This window comes from Podarcis muralis, chromosome 17 (genome assembly GCF_964188315.1).
Source record: "Podarcis muralis chromosome 17, rPodMur119.hap1.1, whole genome shotgun sequence".
NCBI classification, from domain to species: domain Eukaryota; kingdom Metazoa; phylum Chordata; class Lepidosauria; order Squamata; family Lacertidae; genus Podarcis; species Podarcis muralis.
Genome location: NC_135671.1, coordinates 37892228 through 37911804, shown reverse-complemented (window position 1 = coordinate 37911804; position 19577 = coordinate 37892228). Strand labels below are relative to the sequence as shown.

Genomic DNA, 19577 nt, shown 5'->3' with positions numbered 1-19577 from the left:
GCCACGCTTAACTTTTGCTCTGTTTTTTCCAGGCACCAGGAAAGAGCTCTGTGTTTAAGCTTTATTTCCCACTTTCCCTGCGAAAAATCCGCATTTTAGCATTCAGTTTGGCTTTTTCATGGATTGCCGTTTGCTCCAGGGTTTTCTTGGGGAAAGATCCAGAGCAAAAAAAAAAGGAGAGGGACTTGGACACAAAGTTTTAAAGTGTGGACCATGCCTGGAAAGAGAGGGGCAAAAGGGAAAGTGTAGATAAGCTCTTAGGTAGGCCAAAGTGGACTTTGATATTTCAATAGCACATGGATGGGTAACTTTTTCAGGCTTAACAGGTGGGAGGTTCAGATCCACCATGATCATGAATTTATTGCTTCCTCTGTGCGTCTTGTTTGGGCGGAGCGGTGGGTGGAAGGGGCCTTCCCAATGCAAAACAAGATGGTGTCCCTAGCCCCTTATTGCAGAAACCTCTGAGTTTTCCTTATACAGTGGAACCTCGGGTTACGGTGGGGAGCCCCGCCACAACCCGAAGTGTTGTGTTGTGTCGTGTCTGTGCACGTGCGCGGCGCAATTTAGCGCTTCTGCGCATGCACAGACACGATTTATCGTGACTGCACATGTGTGAACAGTGCGAACCTGGAAGTAACCCGTTCCAGTACTTCCGGGTTTGCGCTGGTTGCAAGCCGAGGGTGACGTAAGCCAGAGGCACAGTAACCTGAGGCTCCACTGTATTTTGTGCTGAGAAGGATGTTGGTGCTGCCTTGATTGAGGTGAAAAGATAGGCCAGGCCAAAAGTATTCATTGGGCAGCTAGGAGAGAGGCCAGGAAAATTTAGAGCATTGCACTGAAGGCCTCTCTGACCAAGGCTAATGCTGCTGACCCAACAGGCACTCCTGAGGAAATGAGGAGTCATTCCCTCCCCAGGGAAGAGCACTGACCAGACTGAAAGGTTTACCAGGCAAAGGTCATTCTGTTCAAGGAGTGTTTCTTGCAAGGCCTTAACAAACCTGCAGTCCGGAGCAAGACAAAGAGAGCTGAGCTGTGCAAAAATAAATTATAACAAGGGGCATTGTGGAATGAAGAATGAAAAGCAATTGATGGCCTTGTGAAGGGAAGGGATGTGGTGGACTCTATGGGGCGGCAGGGATTGGTGTGGTGGCGATGGGATGGGGAGGAAGCCATATTCTTCTGACAAATCATCCTTTCTCCCCTCAGGCTGGTATGCGAACTGGAGCCATCGCTCTTGCCTGACCCTCCCCCCGGGCCTGTGGAGCTGTGCGTAGGCGATTGCAGTGCTGACTACCGGACCCAGTCTGATACTCCCTTCACTTTTGTGGTAATCAGGCTGGGGGTTAGGGCTCAATAGGCATATTTAGCTTATATGATAAGCAATGAAGTACATGGTAGAAGTCTTGCTTGCAAACTGTGGGCGGGTTTATCTGTGGGAAGGGGTGTTTTCTGAGCCCCAGACCCAAAAAGTAGTCTAGTTCTGGAAGGAGTGTCCACGTTAATCAGCTTGAGGGAAGGGGGAGACTGTTCGTGAAGTGTATCTTCATTATTGATTTCTACCTGTTTTCCTCATGTAGACCCCCAGTTTTCATGGGGTATACCCAGAACGAGGTCCTGCCTCAGGCGGGACGAAAATCAGCCTCCTGGGAACACATCTGGATGCTGGGAGCAATGTCAGTGTTGTGATCCGGGGAGCACCATGTCAGCTGATAAGGTATTGTTTGGGGTGCCATTCAGGTTTCAGTGGAGTTGGCTGGGAACTCCTGGACAGGCTCAATATTAAATTGGGTTTGGGTGGGGGAAGGAATTGGGTGGAATTCAGCATCGCGCTGAGGTGAATGTCCATTCAGGACAAGCATTGCAGCAGGCGGAACAATCCCCCCATCTCCTTCCCCAAGCTCTGTTCTGGGAGTTGACCTGAAATCCCCTTTTTTGGGGGTGGGGGCAAGTGGAGGAGAGGAGGGGAAAGCTCCGCTGGGCAAACAGAAGCTCTTGGGCTGAAAGGACTCTTTAGGTCAGTGGTTACCAGTTAGTAGTCTGCAGACCCCAGAGGTCTGTTTCACCCATGCAGGGGTCCCTGGCACCATGGGCAAGGGCGCAAAACTGCCTAGAAAGTGGAAACCTGCTTGGCCGCATGCTTTCTAGACAAGCACAAGTCTGGATGACCCTAGGCCCGTTTATTTGCATGGTGCAGCAGGCAGAGTATCAGGCCAGAACTTAGGAGGGCCAGGTTCAGATCCCCACTCAGCCATGAAGCTCCTAGACCCTGTTAACTGCCTTTCAGTTTAATCTACCTCAGAATAGAATAGGGTGGTGGTGGGGAGAATCAGGTGTGCTACCATAGAGCAGGATAAAAATGAAATAAGTCCATGGCCTGAGACCTGAGGTGGCCAGGCACAGAGGAAGGAAGCTCTGTGTTTATGTTGGACAGTGCAATGTGGGTGGAGGGAACGTGGAAGGTGTTGAATGATGAGGTGCAGAGGAAGCATAATTTTTGAGGTCAGATTATTTGTGAGGAGGCTGTGTTTGTTTCTTTAGGGGCAATAACTCTCAGTTTCCCTCTCCCAAGGCGTAGCGCAGGGGAGATTGTCTGCCTGTCTCCCCCCTCAGCCCTAGGCCCAGGCCTCGCTGAGCTCAGCCTTCGCATTGACCGTGCTAACATCAGCACCAACGGCACAGTCTCCTTCCGCTACAGCCCTGACCCGGTTGTCACAGGGATAGAGCCTGCCTGGAGCATTGCCAAGTAAGTGATGAGCCTGTGACAGCTCTAAGCTTCTTTACTAAGCATCTCTCATTCCCACAGGACGGTGCCCAGGCCCCAAATTGGTAGATGGGAGTAACTGAGGAAATAAGGCTCTCCCACCCCCCTTCCCCATGACTGCTGCTTAGTGGGGAGGGCCCTGATGCTTCCACACCCCCTCATGACTCAGAGAGGAAAATTGGGGGCTGCCCTCCATCCTCCACATTTTAAAAGTTTTACTTTAGACACTTCTGCTTTGTCTCATTTATTCAATCTGTCCCCCACCTCAGTGTTTCTCAAACTATGGTCCCAGCTGTTGTTGAACTACAACTCCCATCATCCCTAGCTAGCAGGACCAGTGGTCAGGGATGCTGGGAGTTGTAGTCCAACTACAGATGGGGATCCATGTTTGACAAACACAGTCTCATCTTCTAGGCCAGCAGTTTGTTTAGATTCCAGTAGATAGATAGATATTTAGGGACACACTCACCTTACCCTTTTCCAAGGACAATATTGCAAATACAGCCATTCCGCCACTAGGGCTGGGCGATACCTGGTTTTCAACACTGTGATATATCACCAGCTAAACACCACAATTTAGTGATATATCATGATTTTTGAAACTTGGAACTATGTAGGGGGGTAAAGAAGCAGTCTGTGGAGATCATGCAGGTCGGGGGGGGGGGCGGGTGCAGATCGGGTGTGTGGCTGGGCAAAGGAACATGGAGATTGGTTGTGCCAGGGAGCAAAGAAGCATGGAGATCAGGCTTGCAGGAAGCAAGTCACACATGCAGAAGGGAGCAAGGAAGGAAAGAGGTCTGAAGAACACAGGGCAATGTGGTGGGTTTTTTGTTTTTTTACTTCGTGGCGTCTGTGAAGGGAAGTCAGCGACTCAGCATCAGTGGCTTCATGAAACCATTCTTTCTCCCAGCTGCTTCCAGACAAATCCACATCGAAGACTCACACAAACTGTGATTCATGATGCATTGCCAAGTCAATTGTTTTTAGACAGTTATCGTGATGTGATCTAGAAACCGGTATTGGGCGATATATATTGCCCTGCCCTATCCCCTACATATGCATGATTGAGTCACACACAACCCTGTATATGTGTGGTGCTGGGAAATAAATAGATAGATTCAAACCAGGAAATGGCAGGAGAGAGCTGGAGAGTCCTCATGGCTCATGAGAAGACCCTCCTAGTAGCCCGAAGAGGACGTCAGTGAGAGTGGAGGAAGCCCCAAAGAGACCAGAGGCACAGTGGGGCTTTGTTTAAGCTGCTCAACCTCCCTGCCTAATAGCTGACACATGGGGTAGCACAGCAGCTGCTGCAGCTGCCACTTACCCAGGCATCTTCCCAGCTGGTCCCAGGGCTTCAATTCTAGCTGGAGAAATTTGTGGGGAGAGAGAGAGCTGGAGAGCAGGAAAAAAACAGGTGTTTCAAGGCTTTTTAGAGGGTGCTCCTCACTCACGCAATCTTCACTCATGGGGGGGGGGGCCAGATCTTAACCACTACATAAGTGGGGGGGATGCCTGTACTAAAAAATTATATTCTTATACTATAGACACATCTTCCAAATTAAAAAGCATGGAGAGGACAACATTTACAGGCAGTGGGGTGAAGCTGAAAAGAGATACTGATTTATTAGTAGATATGTATGCATGTTTTTAATTTTGTGAACTGTATATATAGAGGGCAATTTGTATCCCACTCTTCCTCCCAAAGGAGCCGAGGGTGGCAAGCAACAAACAAAAAAGCAATTCCAATTCAGAAGCAGACTGGGAAAGAGCTCTACTTAAAAGGCACATACAGATCTGTCTTCATGTGTGCACATAACCATACTCCTGACTTGGGGGAGTGTTAGAATCCTTAGAGTACTTTTCACACCATCTAGAAACCTGAATTCTCATATCAAGGCCAGGGGTGCCAACTTGAATAAAATATTGGGGGGGACAGACGCAAGTAAGCCCTGTTCTTCATAGTCTATCACATGACACATCACACAGCATTTGAATGGCTATGTCTCTCAACTTTTTGGGGGGACCCCCTCAAATATTTTATTGGGGGGCCAAAGGGACCTCAGCCCCTAGGAGTTGACTTCTGTGCTCAAGACTAATGGTCAACACTGGGGAAATCGAGTTTTGGAAAGGGAGGGGGAGCACACATAGGGAGCGCACTAGCTTTGATCCTGTGTGAACTTTCCTTGGGTCATTTGCACAGGACAGCACCTGTGACATTCTGAGCATACCTAGTCTTCTCCATGCAACTGTATCCCTGGTCTCCTTGCCATTGCCGCACCCCTGGTGGGTGCCATTATGAGAATGGGGTCTTACCAAAGTCATGGATTTCCCTTTCTTTGACCAGGTCTTCTCTTTATCATCTGCACCACCACAGTGTTTGTGGGCTGAATCCATTTACCTCCCCCCTGTCTTTTCTTACCCTCACCCTACAGTGGTAGTACCATTCTCACAGTGAGTGGGACCCACCTGCTGACGATCCAGGAGCCCCGTGTTCGAGCTGCCTATGGGGGAATAGAAACCATCAACGTGAGTCTTCTGTGGGTTGGGCTAAACTGATGCAGACTGAGTGTACAGCAAAAAAAGAGTCAATTGACAGACATAGAAGAGAGAGGGAGGGAGAGAGATGGGATTTGCACCATCAGGTTAGCTACTCTGCTCTAAGAAACAATATACCACTCACCCATATTGTGTATCAACCAGTACTATCACTTGGCTTAAAACATGTTTGTTGATCTATAGATCAGTCCTCCATACCCAGGAGTTCAAGAGCAGAACGTCCACTGCACCTGTAGTTCTTAACTTCAAACTTTTCCCGGGTTTTCACTTCTGCTTTTAAGCTGTCCATCTTGTGTGCATTAAATTTGTGTGATTGTAGCTGGCTGGCTGCCAAGTGTGTAAAGCTGTGATTGCATAAGTTGAATGCACACAAGTTGCGAGTTGACTGTATATAAACTCACTGCACATTCTCCCTCACCATCTGAGAGAAGGTCTGTAGCTTAAGGAACTATTCAGACATATGATCTCCCACTTTCATTCTGGATGGTGAAGTTCAGAAGGAAACTCCATCATGTGATATATATTTTCTTAATCATATATTTCCACTCCCAAGTCTCTGTAAGTAAAAACCATAAAATGTAAACCATAAAATTGTAAGTAAAACCATGAAATGGTTCTTAAACATATCTGTCTCTGTCTTGAATCCAAGATAAAGATTAGGAGGCCCAAAGCATTCTGGGAGGGAGGGAATAGTCCTCCCTTCCAAGCCCTTAAAAGGCAACATACTTTTTGAGAGCTAATTGTGAAAGCCAAGACTCTGCATGTCAGAAGTAAGGACTGCTGGTCTTTAAGACAGCAGAGTAGGTATGCGCGGTTGGGTGTTGAAGGTCAGAAGCCAAGTGTAGCAGATTATTCTTTGTTCCCCCTCAGTTGTGGGGTGTCTGTTTTTCCTTCCTTGCAGAGTTGTCAGGTGCTGAATGACTCGGTGATGTTGTGCAAGGCCCCTGGCATCATACCTGGGGAGCAGGCCCTGCCCCTTGCAGGTGCTCACCCTGACGAGTTTGGCTTCCTCTTGGATGATGTGGCGGCCGCACGTACCTTGAACCGCTCAGCCTTTACCTACTACCCTGACCCCAGCTTTGAGCCGTTTGGTCCCAGCGGCATCCTGGAGATTAAGCCTGGATCCCATGTAGTCCTCAAGGTACTGAAGCAGTTTGTGTCAGGACTTTTAAAACTTTAATGGATGAAACCCTCAAGCCAATCTAATGATAGCCTGCTCAAAGCCTACTGAATAAAAACCATGACAGAATTATTTTGTCCAGCATGATGTGGCTTTTTACCTTTTGGTTTGAGATAAGCATTCCAAAAAAGAAAGGAGTGCCTATTTTATGGTTGTGACATTCAAATACAGAATTCGATCGGAAATTGAGAATTTAGTTTTCTTTCATATATATTTTAAAACATTTTCCTAGGCCTTATGACAGCCAAAGTAGGTGTGAGTAAATATAGGCCTTGTGTGGTGAAATCTGGTTGAGGTGGTCTGAAGAGGATTCCCAGTGGTTAAGGAATTTAGTTGTAGATCCTTGCCTTTCTCCATGGATAAGAGAAATATACAATTTTGCATGTTCTGTACTGGCTGCAGAGAATGAATGTGCTTTTTGGTGCTATGTTGAATGGACTTTGTGCAGAGTGGGTACCCAATTTGCACTTTGAGAGTCCTGGGCTTGGACACAAGAGACTGTCTTCTCCAAGCCTAGATTCAGGATCCTTTTACAGAACGCTCCCATATCTTCTCTCATATTGCTGTGTCTTTCAGGGCAGGAACCTGATCCCAGCAGTATCGGGCAGCGCACGACTCAACTATACAGTACTAATTGGCGGAGAGCCCTGCATCCTGACTGTCTCAGAGACCCAACTGCTGTGTGACTCACCAAGCCAAACCGGGGAACAGCCAGTTACGGTACACCTATCATTGGAAGTCAGGGAGGGAAGGGGGGATGTGGAGCAGATGGGATCAGTCTGCCCATTCCAGGGAGAACTGCCAATGCTATGGACATGCAAGAGTGATTTGTCCTGGTGATGTGACATAGTAGTATGCATGTATTAGCCTGAGGAATGTCATCCCCACCCCTCCCCGGCAAGTGTAGGTACACAGCTGGTGGGTAGGTCTGCCCATTCTGCCCAACCATGTGGACCAACTAAAAGAAAAACATTGCAGAACAGAGCACCCCATACATCTAGGTTGAAGAGTGTGGGATATACTGGGGTTCTCTCACCAAATAGTACTTGCCCCAAACCTGGATCTTGGCATCTAGGAATTCTCCTTTTCTACCTATTTTTTCCCTTGCCACCAACAAAGAGGTCAACAATGTTCCAAGAACAAGTCCTGATGTCCAAAAAGATATGCCCTATGTTCATTTGAGGGCTGTTCCCCGGAGTTAAGCCGCTGGACCTCATTGTTTTCAGAGACAGCACATATCCTGAACAGCAGATGCCAGTTAGTTAAATGTACAAGGGGATGGGAGAGCTGTTGGCTTAATGATGGTGGACTATATAAATGGGCCCTTGGCCTGATGCAGCAGGGGTGCTTCTCCTGTGTGACCTGGCTTAATCTCTTGCTCTTCTTTTTGTAGATCCTGGTGGGGGGTCTCTCGTTCTCCCCTGGGACCCTCCACATTTACCCTGAGACAGCCCTGCCTTTGCCGGCTCTCGTTGGGTTAGGTGCAGGAGGAAGTCTGCTTCTGGGCGCTATCATTGGGGTGCTGGTGGCCTACAAGCGGAAGACTCGGGACGCTGACCGTACTCTGAAGCGGTTGCAGCTGCAGATGGACAACTTGGAGTCTCGCGTGGCCCTGGAGTGCAAGGAAGGTATTTAGGGGGCTGGGAAATAAAGGGACGTGAACGTAGGGGGCAGCAACATTGACTTTTGGGCCCAAGGTTGGTAGTTGTTGATGGAACATGTTAATGTAATCTTTGGCATCTCCTCTCTTTGGAAGTGACTGATGCCAATGTAGGTCTTTGGGCGCAAAGGTGCCTTCTCTAGTTGTTATCTGTAGCCTCCAACATGGAGTGTGGAAGTCCAGCTCCCTCTGGGCACTATGTATGCATCAGGACTGCTTCCCAGGGTATGGAATAGTTCCTTTTGTAGATTGGAAAGATGTGCAGCCATTATGGGCTCCATATTCTTTTCACAGCATATAGTTTGTGGCAGTCACCAGCTCCTGTAACACTGCGACAAGGCCAGCCCTATCATTCTGGAGAGTGGGATGGCTGCATCAGACAGCTAATTCTGGGTGTCATGAAGGGACAGGAAACCAGGAGTTATTGAAGGTATTTCTGATAGTATCTCCACTCGCAAGGAGAGATGCTTGTGGGATTTTCTGTCTCATTTGCCAGAATAAGTTGGCCAACTTTAAGCTGGCCATGATTGGGGGTGGGATTTGCTGTTCTGCTTCATGTAGCAAAATGTATTTGGTTTATAGGTAGCAAAAGTCTTTGGTTCTAGGTTTATCCCACAACCATCCCCATTTTGTTCCCATTTTGTGAAATAGTTGAGTGTTGGGAGTTTTTTGTTAATGTATTAATGCACAGAGGTTTCAGCCCCTCCTTGGGTGTCTCGAAATTAAATCTCTGGTGTTTCTCCGCGGGTGGCTGGGCAAGAAGGACAGAGAAAGTCCACCGAAACTCTAGGTGACAAAGACATGGGCATAGGCACAAAATGCCAAGGTACCATTCCCGCCCCCTGCCCCCCATTTTCCCACTACTGCACACCATGACTACCTGTCCCAATAGACACACATTCCCTGCTTTAGAAAACAGTTTAGAACAAAGAGCAGAAAGAGAAGAACCTTCAGCAATAAGTGTGGCAGTGTGCAGTCATCTTAGGCAGTAATTTCTGGTGTAAATATGTGTCAAAAATCCACAAAAGCATTCCTTTGTGTGAAATGTTGAGAGGGTTGTGCCTGATACAGCTTGGTGGGCTCAGAGAAAAGGCACTTGCCATGAATGGTCCTTAATGAGAAATGTGGCAGCTTCTGGAGAACCCTAGGAACTCAGGTGTCTTTAAATTCTTTGGCTCCCTTAGGTTTCAAAAGCCTAGGGGTGGTTTTTTTGCGGGGGGGGGGGGGGGGAAGAATTACAGTGGAGAAGGATACCCGTTATGCATGGTCTCCAACACTTTTGACCATCTTCCACCTTCTTCAGCTTTTGCTGAGCTGCAGACAGACATTAACGAGCTGACAAACAACATGGATGGTGTGAAGATCCCTTTCCTGGACTATCGGACCTATGCAAGGCGTGTGCTTTTTCCAGGGGTGGATGAGCATCCAGCACTGCAGGAGACCAGTGTAAGTTGCAATGGAGAGACAGGGACCTAGCTAAGGTTTTTGCCTTGCAGTTGACAGAAAAGGGAGATCAGAAGCTAGTGTTTCATGATCTCTATCTGACACGACCTGAGTCATGGAGGAATCACCAAGTCCATGGTGGTGGTGGTGGGGTTCTTGCATGCTGAAGTCTTGGCCTTCTAGCTTTTGGGTGCAAGTCCCTCCCCTGCCCCACTTTGGTATTTCCTCCACTGAGGTACATGTTCTTGAACTACTTGTTTGGCCTTGCTTAGACAAATTAATGGAGGATAGGCTCTCAATGGCTACTAACCACAGTGTCTATGTCCTGCCTTATCAGTCGGAAGCAGGTGTGCCTCTGTAGATGGGTTGCTGGGAATCAGTCACAAGTGGGCAGAGTGCAGTTGCACTCGGGTCATGCCTCTGGCCTTCCTTATAGGCACATGGTTGGCCATTGTGAGACCAGGATTATGTACTATGATGGGCCCTTTGGCCTCATCCAGCAAGGGTCTTCTGCCTGTCAGCCCACAAAAACACCTATCTCATTGCTGTTGGAAGCAAGAAACTGGTCTAGGTGGGTCCTTGGTCTGATCTAGCAGCAAAGGATGTTCCTATTCTTTTAATGCTCTTATGCAGAAGAGATATGTGTGGTCAATAGTGCAGAAGACAACATTCCTCTCTCAGTGGCCATCTTGTGAGCAGCAGCATTTCAAAGACATATGCAAAGTTGCAGGACCTTCCAGGGGAATGTTTTTAATGTGCACGGCCATTTTCCAAGTGTCCTGGCTAGCTCAAGAGGTGTGTCTCTCTCGCTTCTCTTTACCTCTACAGACGCCACCGAGCACAGAGAAAGGCCTCCGCCTCTTCGGGCAGCTGCTGCACACGCGGCCCTTCCTCTTGACCTTCATCCACACCCTGGAGGGACAGCGCGGCTTCTCCATGCGGGACCGGGGGGCTGTGGCTTCCCTGACTATGGTGGCTCTGCAGGGCAGGCTGGACTATGCTACTGGTGTGCTGAAGCAGCTGCTGGCAGACCTCATTGAAAAGAACCTGCAGAACCGTGCGCACCCCAAGCTCTTGCTCCGCCGGTGAGAGGCCTTCTTTGCTCCTCCCCACCACTTAATGCCATAAGCCTTTAACCCTCACACTGCCACCAAACAAGTGCCATAACACCCTCGCTTGCCTCCCCATCTTCTAAACAAGAGATTGCCAGACCCCCTTAAGGCTGGGAACCACGTATCACCATCGTGTTGCCCCTCTGCAGCACTTCCACACAGAGCTGCTATGGGTCCTCAGCCCCTGCTAGTCATGCCATATGTTCCACCTCTTAACATGCAAAGTCCTCTTTGCTACTTCTGTGCTCCTCCCTGTTGTAATTCTCCCCACCATCTTTCCAGTCTGGTGGACTGAATTGATGCTGTGTGTCTCTTCCTTCCCTCCAAATGTGCCTGTAATCCCGGGGGGGGGGGGGGCAGCAGCATCCCATTTGTTGGAGTGAACATTGTTGGGGCAGAGGAAGTAGGGAGGTCAAGTTTCTAGTCCCTGTGACATGGCAAAGGGGTTCCCAGATTTATGCGTATTTCTCTTCGCAGCTGTGGACATTGAGGATTCCCTCCACCTCCCACATGTGGGAAACTCAGCCGTCTGTGCTCTCTCTTTTTCTGTTTTCCCAGGACGGAGTCCGTAGCTGAGAAAATGTTGACAAATTGGTTTACTTTCCTGTTGCACAGGTTCCTCAAGGTGAGTGCATGCAAGAGAAAGAGAGGGGCGGGCAGGGGGAGAGAGAGACAAGAGAGAAGTGAGAGAGGTGGAACATCTGGGTCCTGGCCCTTATTCTGGCAGAGAGCAGGAATCTAAAGGGGGCTAAGGGAAACTAGAGGCCAAAAATCCAGAATTTTCTACCCATGGTCTTTGTCCTGGGGATAGGGAGTTGGGAATGAGAGTTCTGTGATTAGGGAAGGAAATGTTTTGCATGCATAAGCTTCCATGTCCAATCCCTAGGATCTGCAGTTTGAAAAATGACCAGGTAGCAGGGGATGGCAGCCATGGCTGGTCCATTAGGCCAAGCAAGACGCATCCCTACCAACCTCGGTTGGCCCTTCTGCCTGCCCTCCTTACTTACAACCTGTCGAGGAGTGTGTGGCCCTGCCTGCCGCCTGCCACCTCCTTATTCAGCAGGGAGGAGGAATGGGAGTGAGGAGGAACTCGAATGTGTCGCCTCTGCCTCTCACTGGCTGTGGTCATGTCTGTCCCTGCCTATTCCTACTGCTGGGCTCCCTGCCTCCTGGGTCATGGAGAGCCCCTTTCTCTGCCAGAGGCCCTGATGCCAAAGTAGATGGATGATCATCTGACCTGGGATAAGGGATCTTCCTATGTTCCTTGCCTGTGAACCTCTCTCTTCTTCCCCACCCCAGGAATGTGCTGGGGAGCCGCTATTTATGCTATTCTGTGCCATCAAGCAGCAGATGGAGAAAGGACCCATAGATTCCATCACAGGCGAGGCTCGCTACTCGCTGAGCGAGGACAAGCTCATTCGCCAGCAAATAGATTACAAGACCTTGGTGAGGATGCTGGTGGCTGTGCTACGCCTCTTCATAGTCTGGGGAGAGAACAGTTTAGTTCGCTCTGTGAAGGGGGGGCGGGTTTGCTGTTGCACAGGCCATTCTGGCTTGCAGTCTTGGTGGTTTAGAGCAGCCTTTCTCAACCTTGGGTCCCCAGATGTTTTTGGCCTACAACTCCCATCATCCCTGACCACTGATCCTGTGAGCTAGGGATCATGGGAGTTGTAGGCCAAAAACATCTGGGGACCCAAGGTTGAGAAAGGCTGGTTTAGAGGACTCCAGGCCACCAGATTTGAAGAGATAAGCAGCAGCCTAACATTTTAATGGCAGGAGACATAACTTTATGGGGCTGACCTACTTAAGCCTCAAATGGGGCTGCCTTAAAGGAAAAAGGGAATGGAATGGAAGTTCCAGAAAGTTCCATAGAACTGGGGAGAGGAACAGGGAAGGGCGGGATTAGCCCAGCTATGCCAAACGCTGCTGTCTGCCTGTGTGGTGTATGCCGGACTTTGGCTAAGGTGAGGCACTAGGTTCTGCTTACAGGCAGCTGGGGGTGGGGGCAAAACAGGGGTCCATTCCAACGTTACAGTTCTATGTAGGGAAAAAAGTTTGGTTGGTTTGTTTTTTACTTTCGGCTGACCACGAAAAGAATTGGCCTTCCCCTGTTTCCATCCTTGCGTAGATTAGGCAACCTGCTCTTGGACCTCCATGTTGGTTTGGCAATAAAAAGGTTTTCAAAATGTCTCCCAAGTTCATACATTGGACTGACCCCAAATGCAGCAATGCTGGAACTGCAGTTGCTCACAAATGGTAGTTGGGGATGTGAGGAATGACCAGAGCTGAAAAAACTGCCTACGTATGACCCTGGGCGCATGTAACTAGGGATGCATGAGCCTTGAAACTGTGACTATTGCAACGTTAACAGGTTTTTTCTCTGTTTCCAGACTCTGTTATGTACCCCCCCTGAGCCCCCTGGGGGCCCTGCTGTGCCTGTCAAGGTATTAAACTGTGACTCAGTGACGCAAGTGAAGGAGAAGCTGCTGGACGCTGTGTACCGTGGGGTGCCCTATTCCCAACGCCCACGTGCCGAAGACATGGAGCTGGGTATGAAGGCAGGAACGTGGGAGAAAGCAGGTGGGGCTGGGAGCCTGGACTGGACACCTTGGTTATTAGCCACTGGGCTTAGGCTAGGGGTGGAGAACCTTGGTTCCAGCAGATGCTCTTCGACTGTAGGTCCCGTTATCCCTAACCACAGGCCATGCTGACTGGGACTGATGGGAATTTCAGTAGCAACAACATCTGGAGGGCCACTCCCCATCCCTGGCTTAAGTTGTAACAAAATTGGGGGGGGGGAGCCTGGGAGAGATAATACCAAGCCAGCTCTCTCCTCATTGATCTCCTTTTTCACCCCAGAATGGTGTCAAGGCAGTGGGGGGCGAACCATTCTGCAGGATGAGGATGCCACAAGCAAGATTGAAGGAGACTGGAAGCGGCTCAATACACTTGGGCATTATCAGGTAACCGGTTTTCCCTTCCACCCAGCTCAGGGCCAGATGAACTGGATTCCTAATATGTTTACCATAGCCTGGGGAAAACGGGAAAACGCGGTAGAGTTTGGGAGCAAGCCGCTTCCGAGCAGTACAAGGTGTGAAGGCTGTTCTGTATTCCTTAGGAATATTTCCGCCAGGAATCGGGAAATAAATAATGCTTTGCACGCCATAGAAGATTTGAGGAGTGGAATAGAGCAGGTTGCGAGGGGGGTGGAAGAGGGGGCCGTGCATGCGAGTGTCTTGACCAAGCAAAGAACACTGGATTACCTCAAGAATACAACTCGAGGAGTCATACTCCGTACTGTTTGGAAGCTTCAGTGACAAACTATTCTGGGGGATTATCCTAGCTCTCTTCTTGTGTGCTGAGGTAGAAAGAAGCTGATTGTAGCATAATGGCTTAAGACTTCAAGGCAGGAAGACCCCTGTTCAAATCGCGTCTCCATCATGAATTCACTATGTTGGCCACTTAAGCCAAGCCACTGTTTTCTCAGGTTCACAAACACATATGCTTGCACACACTCCCATATAATAATAATATTGGCCTACTTTACAAGACTGTTACTAAGATAATGAAGGCAAAATGCACTGAAAATTGTAAATGTGGTATTATTATTATTATTATTATTATTATTATTATTATTATTATTATGTCAATTTTTGTTCTCTCCCCACCCCTTTAACCCCATCTTTACCTGTCCCACCCCTGCCATCCCTGCCATTCAATGTGCAGGTAGCAGATGGCTCTGCAGTGGCGCTGGTTCCTAGGCAGGCATCGGGCTACAATATAGCCAGCTCTTTCACTTTCACCCACTCGCTGAGCCGCTATGGTAAGGAATGACACATCCTGCTCAACACTCCCCATTCCCTCTAATGCTTGGCTGCACTAAGTGACCAATGGCTCCTGCCTTTCTCTCTCTGACAAGGTAACACAATGTTGTGCAAAGTTATGCTGCGTTTTTTTGGGGGGGTGGAGTCAAATTCAGCTCCCCCCCATTGCCACTAAAGTTTGAGAAGATGAAAATGCATCTTCCATCCATCTGTACACTCTACACAAGAATCTTCAACCTCCTGTCCCGTCCCCCCCCCCAAATTAATTCTGTGCTCAGACAATCCATATTTTGGATTATTCAGTCTATATACACTCATTTATGCAAATTTACATACTTCTTCCATTTTTCATAATTTCTCATTGTTAGCCATGGGTTTAGTCACTGCCCTCAACCACTGGAACTCTTACACAGCCGCTCTTCCTCAATATAATTGTTATTAAAAGCTGATGCTGAATTCTGCACATCGTGTTGCCTGTTTTGTGCTTCCTCTTCATTCCTGCTGAATCACAGCACATGCACAGGTCCACGAAGCTGGAATTAATGCACACAGGGGTGCTGTGTCCTTGGCCTTGTTCTCAGAGTCCATAGAGCTGGTCACAGTTCTTCCCTGACCTGTTGGCTCGTCTGCAATGCCATCTGTCAGTGTTTCACCTGAGCCCTCCTGAGCTGAGAATGCAACCTTGTGCGGGCAGCATTTTCCTGTTGTCCATCTATGTGACCTGGTTCCCTGCTGTATACAGTGTGAACTGGAGCATAAGAAGATTTGTCCTTCACAAGTGAAGTGTCCTTTCTTACTGTGTGACACAGCAAGCCCCTGGCCTTTTGTGGCTTGCCCTATTATCACCTAAGCCAGGTGGCCTTTCAAGGAGGGCTATTGCCACGTCCAAACTTCTTATCCCTAAGCTTTCTTCCAGCACTACCCTGGCCTGGCTGTAATTACGTTTGCTATTCCAAGCCTGGAATGCATGTAATTTTAGTGCCACTCCCACTCTGTGGCTTTGTGGTTGGAGGGGAATGGGGAGTGGTTCACTTGGCCTATGGAGGCTGGTGGTTTTGGTATTACCAGTGCCTGCTTGGGTGCAGGCACTCTTCAAGGCTGAATAAATACAAACCTGTCCTTCAGGTGAGCTTCTGGTGTAGAGCAAAGATTGAAAGGAGGTGCATGGAACTCTTGAGGGTTGGTCTTGAGGGCTGACATGGGCAAAGCTCACAAGAGGTTCTTGCTCGTCCCGTCCCCCCCCCCCCAATCTTCCACAGAGAGTTTGCTTCGCACCTCTAGCAGTCCAGAGAGCTTGCGCTCACGAGCCCCCATCCTCACTCCGGATCAAGATTCAGGTACCCGTCTCTGGCATTTAGTCAAGAACCACGAGCATCTTGGAGACCCTAAGGAAGGGGAACGAGGGAGCAAGATGGTGTCTGAGATCTACCTCACGAGGCTCCTTGCCACCAAGGTATGTCGGGAAAGGAACTGGATCACTGAAATGGGGGATTGGCTAGTTTTAAAAGCTCCTCGCCTCAAACCAGGCAGGCAGAAGATTCTGCACCAATCAATCCATGGCAGACATTTTTCCTTGAAAACTGCCAGGGAAAAGATGTTTTTTAGTGCTTAACCTTAAAGTGACTTCTAGAAACAAAAAAGTTTTTGTTTTAAAAGAACCTCATTGCTGCTTGCCCTCATTGCAGTTCTCTCTGATATCCTTTTTAACAATTGAAGAATTATCACTCTATTTTCCTCTGCCTTGTTGGTATTTTCTTTTCGGTAGATGAAATGCATTGAGGTTCTTCTTCCAACCTTTCATTATATAATCTACAGATCTCTGTAGTTCTAGTCTTCAACAAAGCCCTATTGGAGCGGGCCCAGGTTAAGAGTGAGGCGAGAGGGGCCACGTGCTCCAGGCAGCAGCTACGGAGGGCCCACAAAACAGCATCCAAAACAGCCATCCGGGCACTTGCTTGGCGAGTCCTTGCATTCCAACCAACCACCTCTTCCAATAAGTAAAGCATAGCCAGGAATGCAAGGAGTCACTGAATGTGTTCTTGAGGGGCAGCTGTGCTATGGCTATGGGGAGCGGCCGCCGAGACCACATAACACCGGTCTTGAAAGATCTACATAGGCTCCCAGTACATTTCCGAGCACAATTCAAAGTGTTGGTGCTGACCTTGAAAGCCCTAAACGGCCTCAGTCCAGTATATCTGAAGGAGCGTCTCCACCCCCATTGTTCTACCCGGACACTGAGATCCAGTGCTGAGGGCCTTCTGACGGTTCCCTCATTGCGAGAAGCCAAGTTACAGGGAAGCAGGCAGAGGGCTTTCTCAGTGGTGGCGCCTGCCCTGTGGAACGCCCTCCCACCAGATGTCAAAGAGAAAAACAACTACCAGACTTTTAGAAGACATCTGAAGGCAGCCCTGTTTAGGGAAGCTTTTAATGTTTGATGTATTATTGTATTTTAATATTTTTTTGGAAGCCGCCCAGAGTGACTGGGGAAGCCCAGCCAGATGGGCGGGGTATAAATAAATTATTATTATTATTATTATTATTATTATTATTATTATTATTATTATTATTACTACTACTACTACTACTACTACCCACCACTTCTTGGAGGAGGAGGCTGGCTGTAAAAGGGCCGCCTCCTTGTTCGCCCCAGGAAGAGACAGGCGAGGGGCCCAGCGGCAGTGGGATGACACAAGGAGAGAGTTTCTCCCTTTGTCCCTCCCTGGTTGCTCCTTGCTTTCCTCTTCCTGGGGCAGACAAGGAGGGCAGACCTTTCTACAGCAGCCTGCAGAAGGGAGCAGAAGGCAGCAGTGCAAACTTTTGCCTCCTAGGGCAAATTCTGTAGATCCCACACTGTCTTGGGAGAGACGTTTCCCCACAGTCCTCTTCATGTTTCTGGCCTTGTTTAGTTTGGAAAAGGACTGTAGCTTAGTGGCACCACCTCTGCTTTGCATACAAAAGGTCCCAGGTCCAGTCCCCACAGGCATCTCCACGTCGGACTGGGAGACCCCTGCCTGAAACCCTGGAGAGCTGCTGCCAGTTAGTGTAAACAATACTGAGCTAGATGGATCCATAGTCTGACTCTGTACAAGGCAGCTTCCTGTGACCTGACAGTGGGCAACCCTTCACAGAGGTGTTCCCCTGGCTTGTGTTAGAGGGCGGAGGATGCATCCCTTCAGCTCTGCAAGTCTGCTTGCATAATTCTTATTTTAAAAAATATTTTCATTCAGATTTTGTTACAGATTACAACAAAAAATATTACTCAGAATGAAGAACAGAAAGAGGCAAATAATAATTCCCCCCTAGCAGTGACTGCCTCTCAGCAATACATCATCCGCTCACATTATAATAATAGTTGCCTTGCACAGGCAGCTACCATTTTAGGCGTATCTACACAGGGCCAGATTTAGGTTTGATGAGGCCCTAAGCTACTTAAGGTAATGGGGCCCTTTATATGTCCAGCTGTCCTTTGTCAACAACAAATTGTCGTTTTTTGTGTGTGTTGAATATAGGCTATATGGTAATTTATGGACCTAATAGGTATCTAAAGACATTTGCCACTGTTGCTGTATGTAGGTTTTATTTTATTTGTTTTTTATCTCATATTTTGGAAATGTACACCCAGGTGTTTTTTTCTGCTAAATTTTTTGGGGACCCCAAGAGAGTGGGGCCTTAAGCTACAGCTTGTTTAGCATATACGCAAATCCAGCACTGCATCTACATGGCACACGACTGATGAGATGTGGGTCCTTTTAGACCCGGAAGAGGGAAGAACGGGGGTGGAGTGGGTGGGGGACAGAATGGGGCAGGGCGGATGGGGCTCGGCACATGGGAGCTGGGAACAGAACCTGTATCTCTCTTAAGGCTCATCCATTCTGAGATTGGTGTCAAGCTGCCAATTGAATGGTCCCCTCAAGAGAAGCGGCAACCATTTAAACTGGTGTAAAACTGGCCTGCAGTGAAGTGTAGATGTGCCCTTATTTGAGACTGTGTCCCAAATCAAGAATACTATGGCAGAGATGATTTGGAAGGCTACTGCAATAGGAGAGTTCAAGAAAATCAGGGACAGTGTCTGGAGCGGAATAGTTAGGGAAACAAAAGGGATTGGGTGTGCTTGTGAATATTATGTATACAAATGCAAGCTGGAAGAATGGTGCTATTTTCCGTGGAAGTGCTCCCCATGATCTCCAAATGTTGGCAGTTGTTCTTTCCATCCACCCATCCCAAAATATGTTTTCCAGAAATTTTTCTCTTCTGCTTCTTCAGGGCACATTGCAGAAGTTTGTAGATGACCTGTTTGAGACTGTGTTCAGCACAGCACACCGGGCCAGTGCACTCCCCCTGCCCATCAAATACATGTTTGACTTCCTGGATGAGCAGGCAGAGCGAAGGCAGATTGGGGACCCTGACGTGCGACATACCTGGAAAAGTAACTGGTGAGACCTTTGGCTTTGGCCCTTTGGCCACCAGCCAGTACCCTAAAGTAATAATTCTTCTTCTTTGGTGATCACTTGTAGCCGAGTGTCTTCCATGAATATGGTCTTAACAGTGAGTCCGTAAGTGACTGTGGAGGCCCATTCTGGATCTGCACGTCCTTCCACAGTGGGGACATAGGTTTCTGGGCAGGAGTTGATCACGGTGTGGATTTGCCAAATGTGCCTTCCTCTTAGCTCATTTTTCTTTTTCTTCCTGAGTTTGTGCGTCTTCAAAGTCCATGACACCTTTGGCAGAGGCTATTCTCCAGCTGGAGCCCTCGCTGGCCAGTGTTTCCCACTTGTCAGTAATGGTAGGGAGCCGGAAGCCGGTGTGCCTATCCTGGCTGTGGGTAACTGACAGCTGGCATACCATATTTAAGCAGATGGGGAAAGATTTTTTAGCCCTAAGGAATCTTTGCAGAGCTACTACCAGATTGGCTTTGTGTATTTTTCTTCTCCTCACCCTGGTTTCCCCCCTCCAGATTCTGTGCTTGGGACTTGGGGCTCCTTGCCTTTGGGCTCTGCTCTCGGCCAGCCTTCAGCCATTCATTTTTCCAGGCTCTGTCCTA

The 19577-nt window shown here is 48.6% G+C and overlaps 1 protein-coding gene across 7 annotated transcripts in view; it reads left to right on the top strand.

Moving 5' to 3' along the window:
* PLXNA3 (plexin A3) overlaps positions 1–19577 on the top strand; it is a 91734-nt gene that overhangs the window by 50915 nt on the left and 21242 nt on the right. For 4 of the 7 annotated variants that reach the window (XM_028711720.2, XM_028711717.2, XM_028711716.2 and 1 more), the window contains exons 14-29: positions 1207–1327; positions 1578–1714; positions 2570–2743; positions 5194–5287; positions 6219–6458; positions 7074–7217; positions 7891–8125; positions 9461–9603; positions 10429–10685; positions 11271–11337; positions 12012–12158; positions 13103–13292; positions 13572–13675; positions 14439–14535; positions 15796–15989; positions 18800–18969. In XM_028711720.2, the coding sequence (XP_028567553.2) occupies positions 1207–1327; positions 1578–1714; positions 2570–2743; positions 5194–5287; positions 6219–6458; positions 7074–7217; positions 7891–8125; positions 9461–9603; positions 10429–10685; positions 11271–11337; positions 12012–12158; positions 13103–13292; positions 13572–13675; positions 14439–14535; positions 15796–15989; positions 18800–18969 (2514 nt within the window). Of the gene's footprint in view, positions 1–1206; positions 1328–1577; positions 1715–2569; positions 2744–5193; positions 5288–6218; positions 6459–7073; positions 7218–7890; positions 8126–9460; positions 9604–10428; positions 10686–11270; positions 11338–12011; positions 12159–13102; positions 13293–13571; positions 13676–14438; positions 14536–15795; positions 15990–18799; positions 18970–19577 lie in introns of those variants that run through there. The other 3 variants (XM_028711719.2, XR_013391107.1, XR_013391106.1) reach the window with 3 other exon arrangements.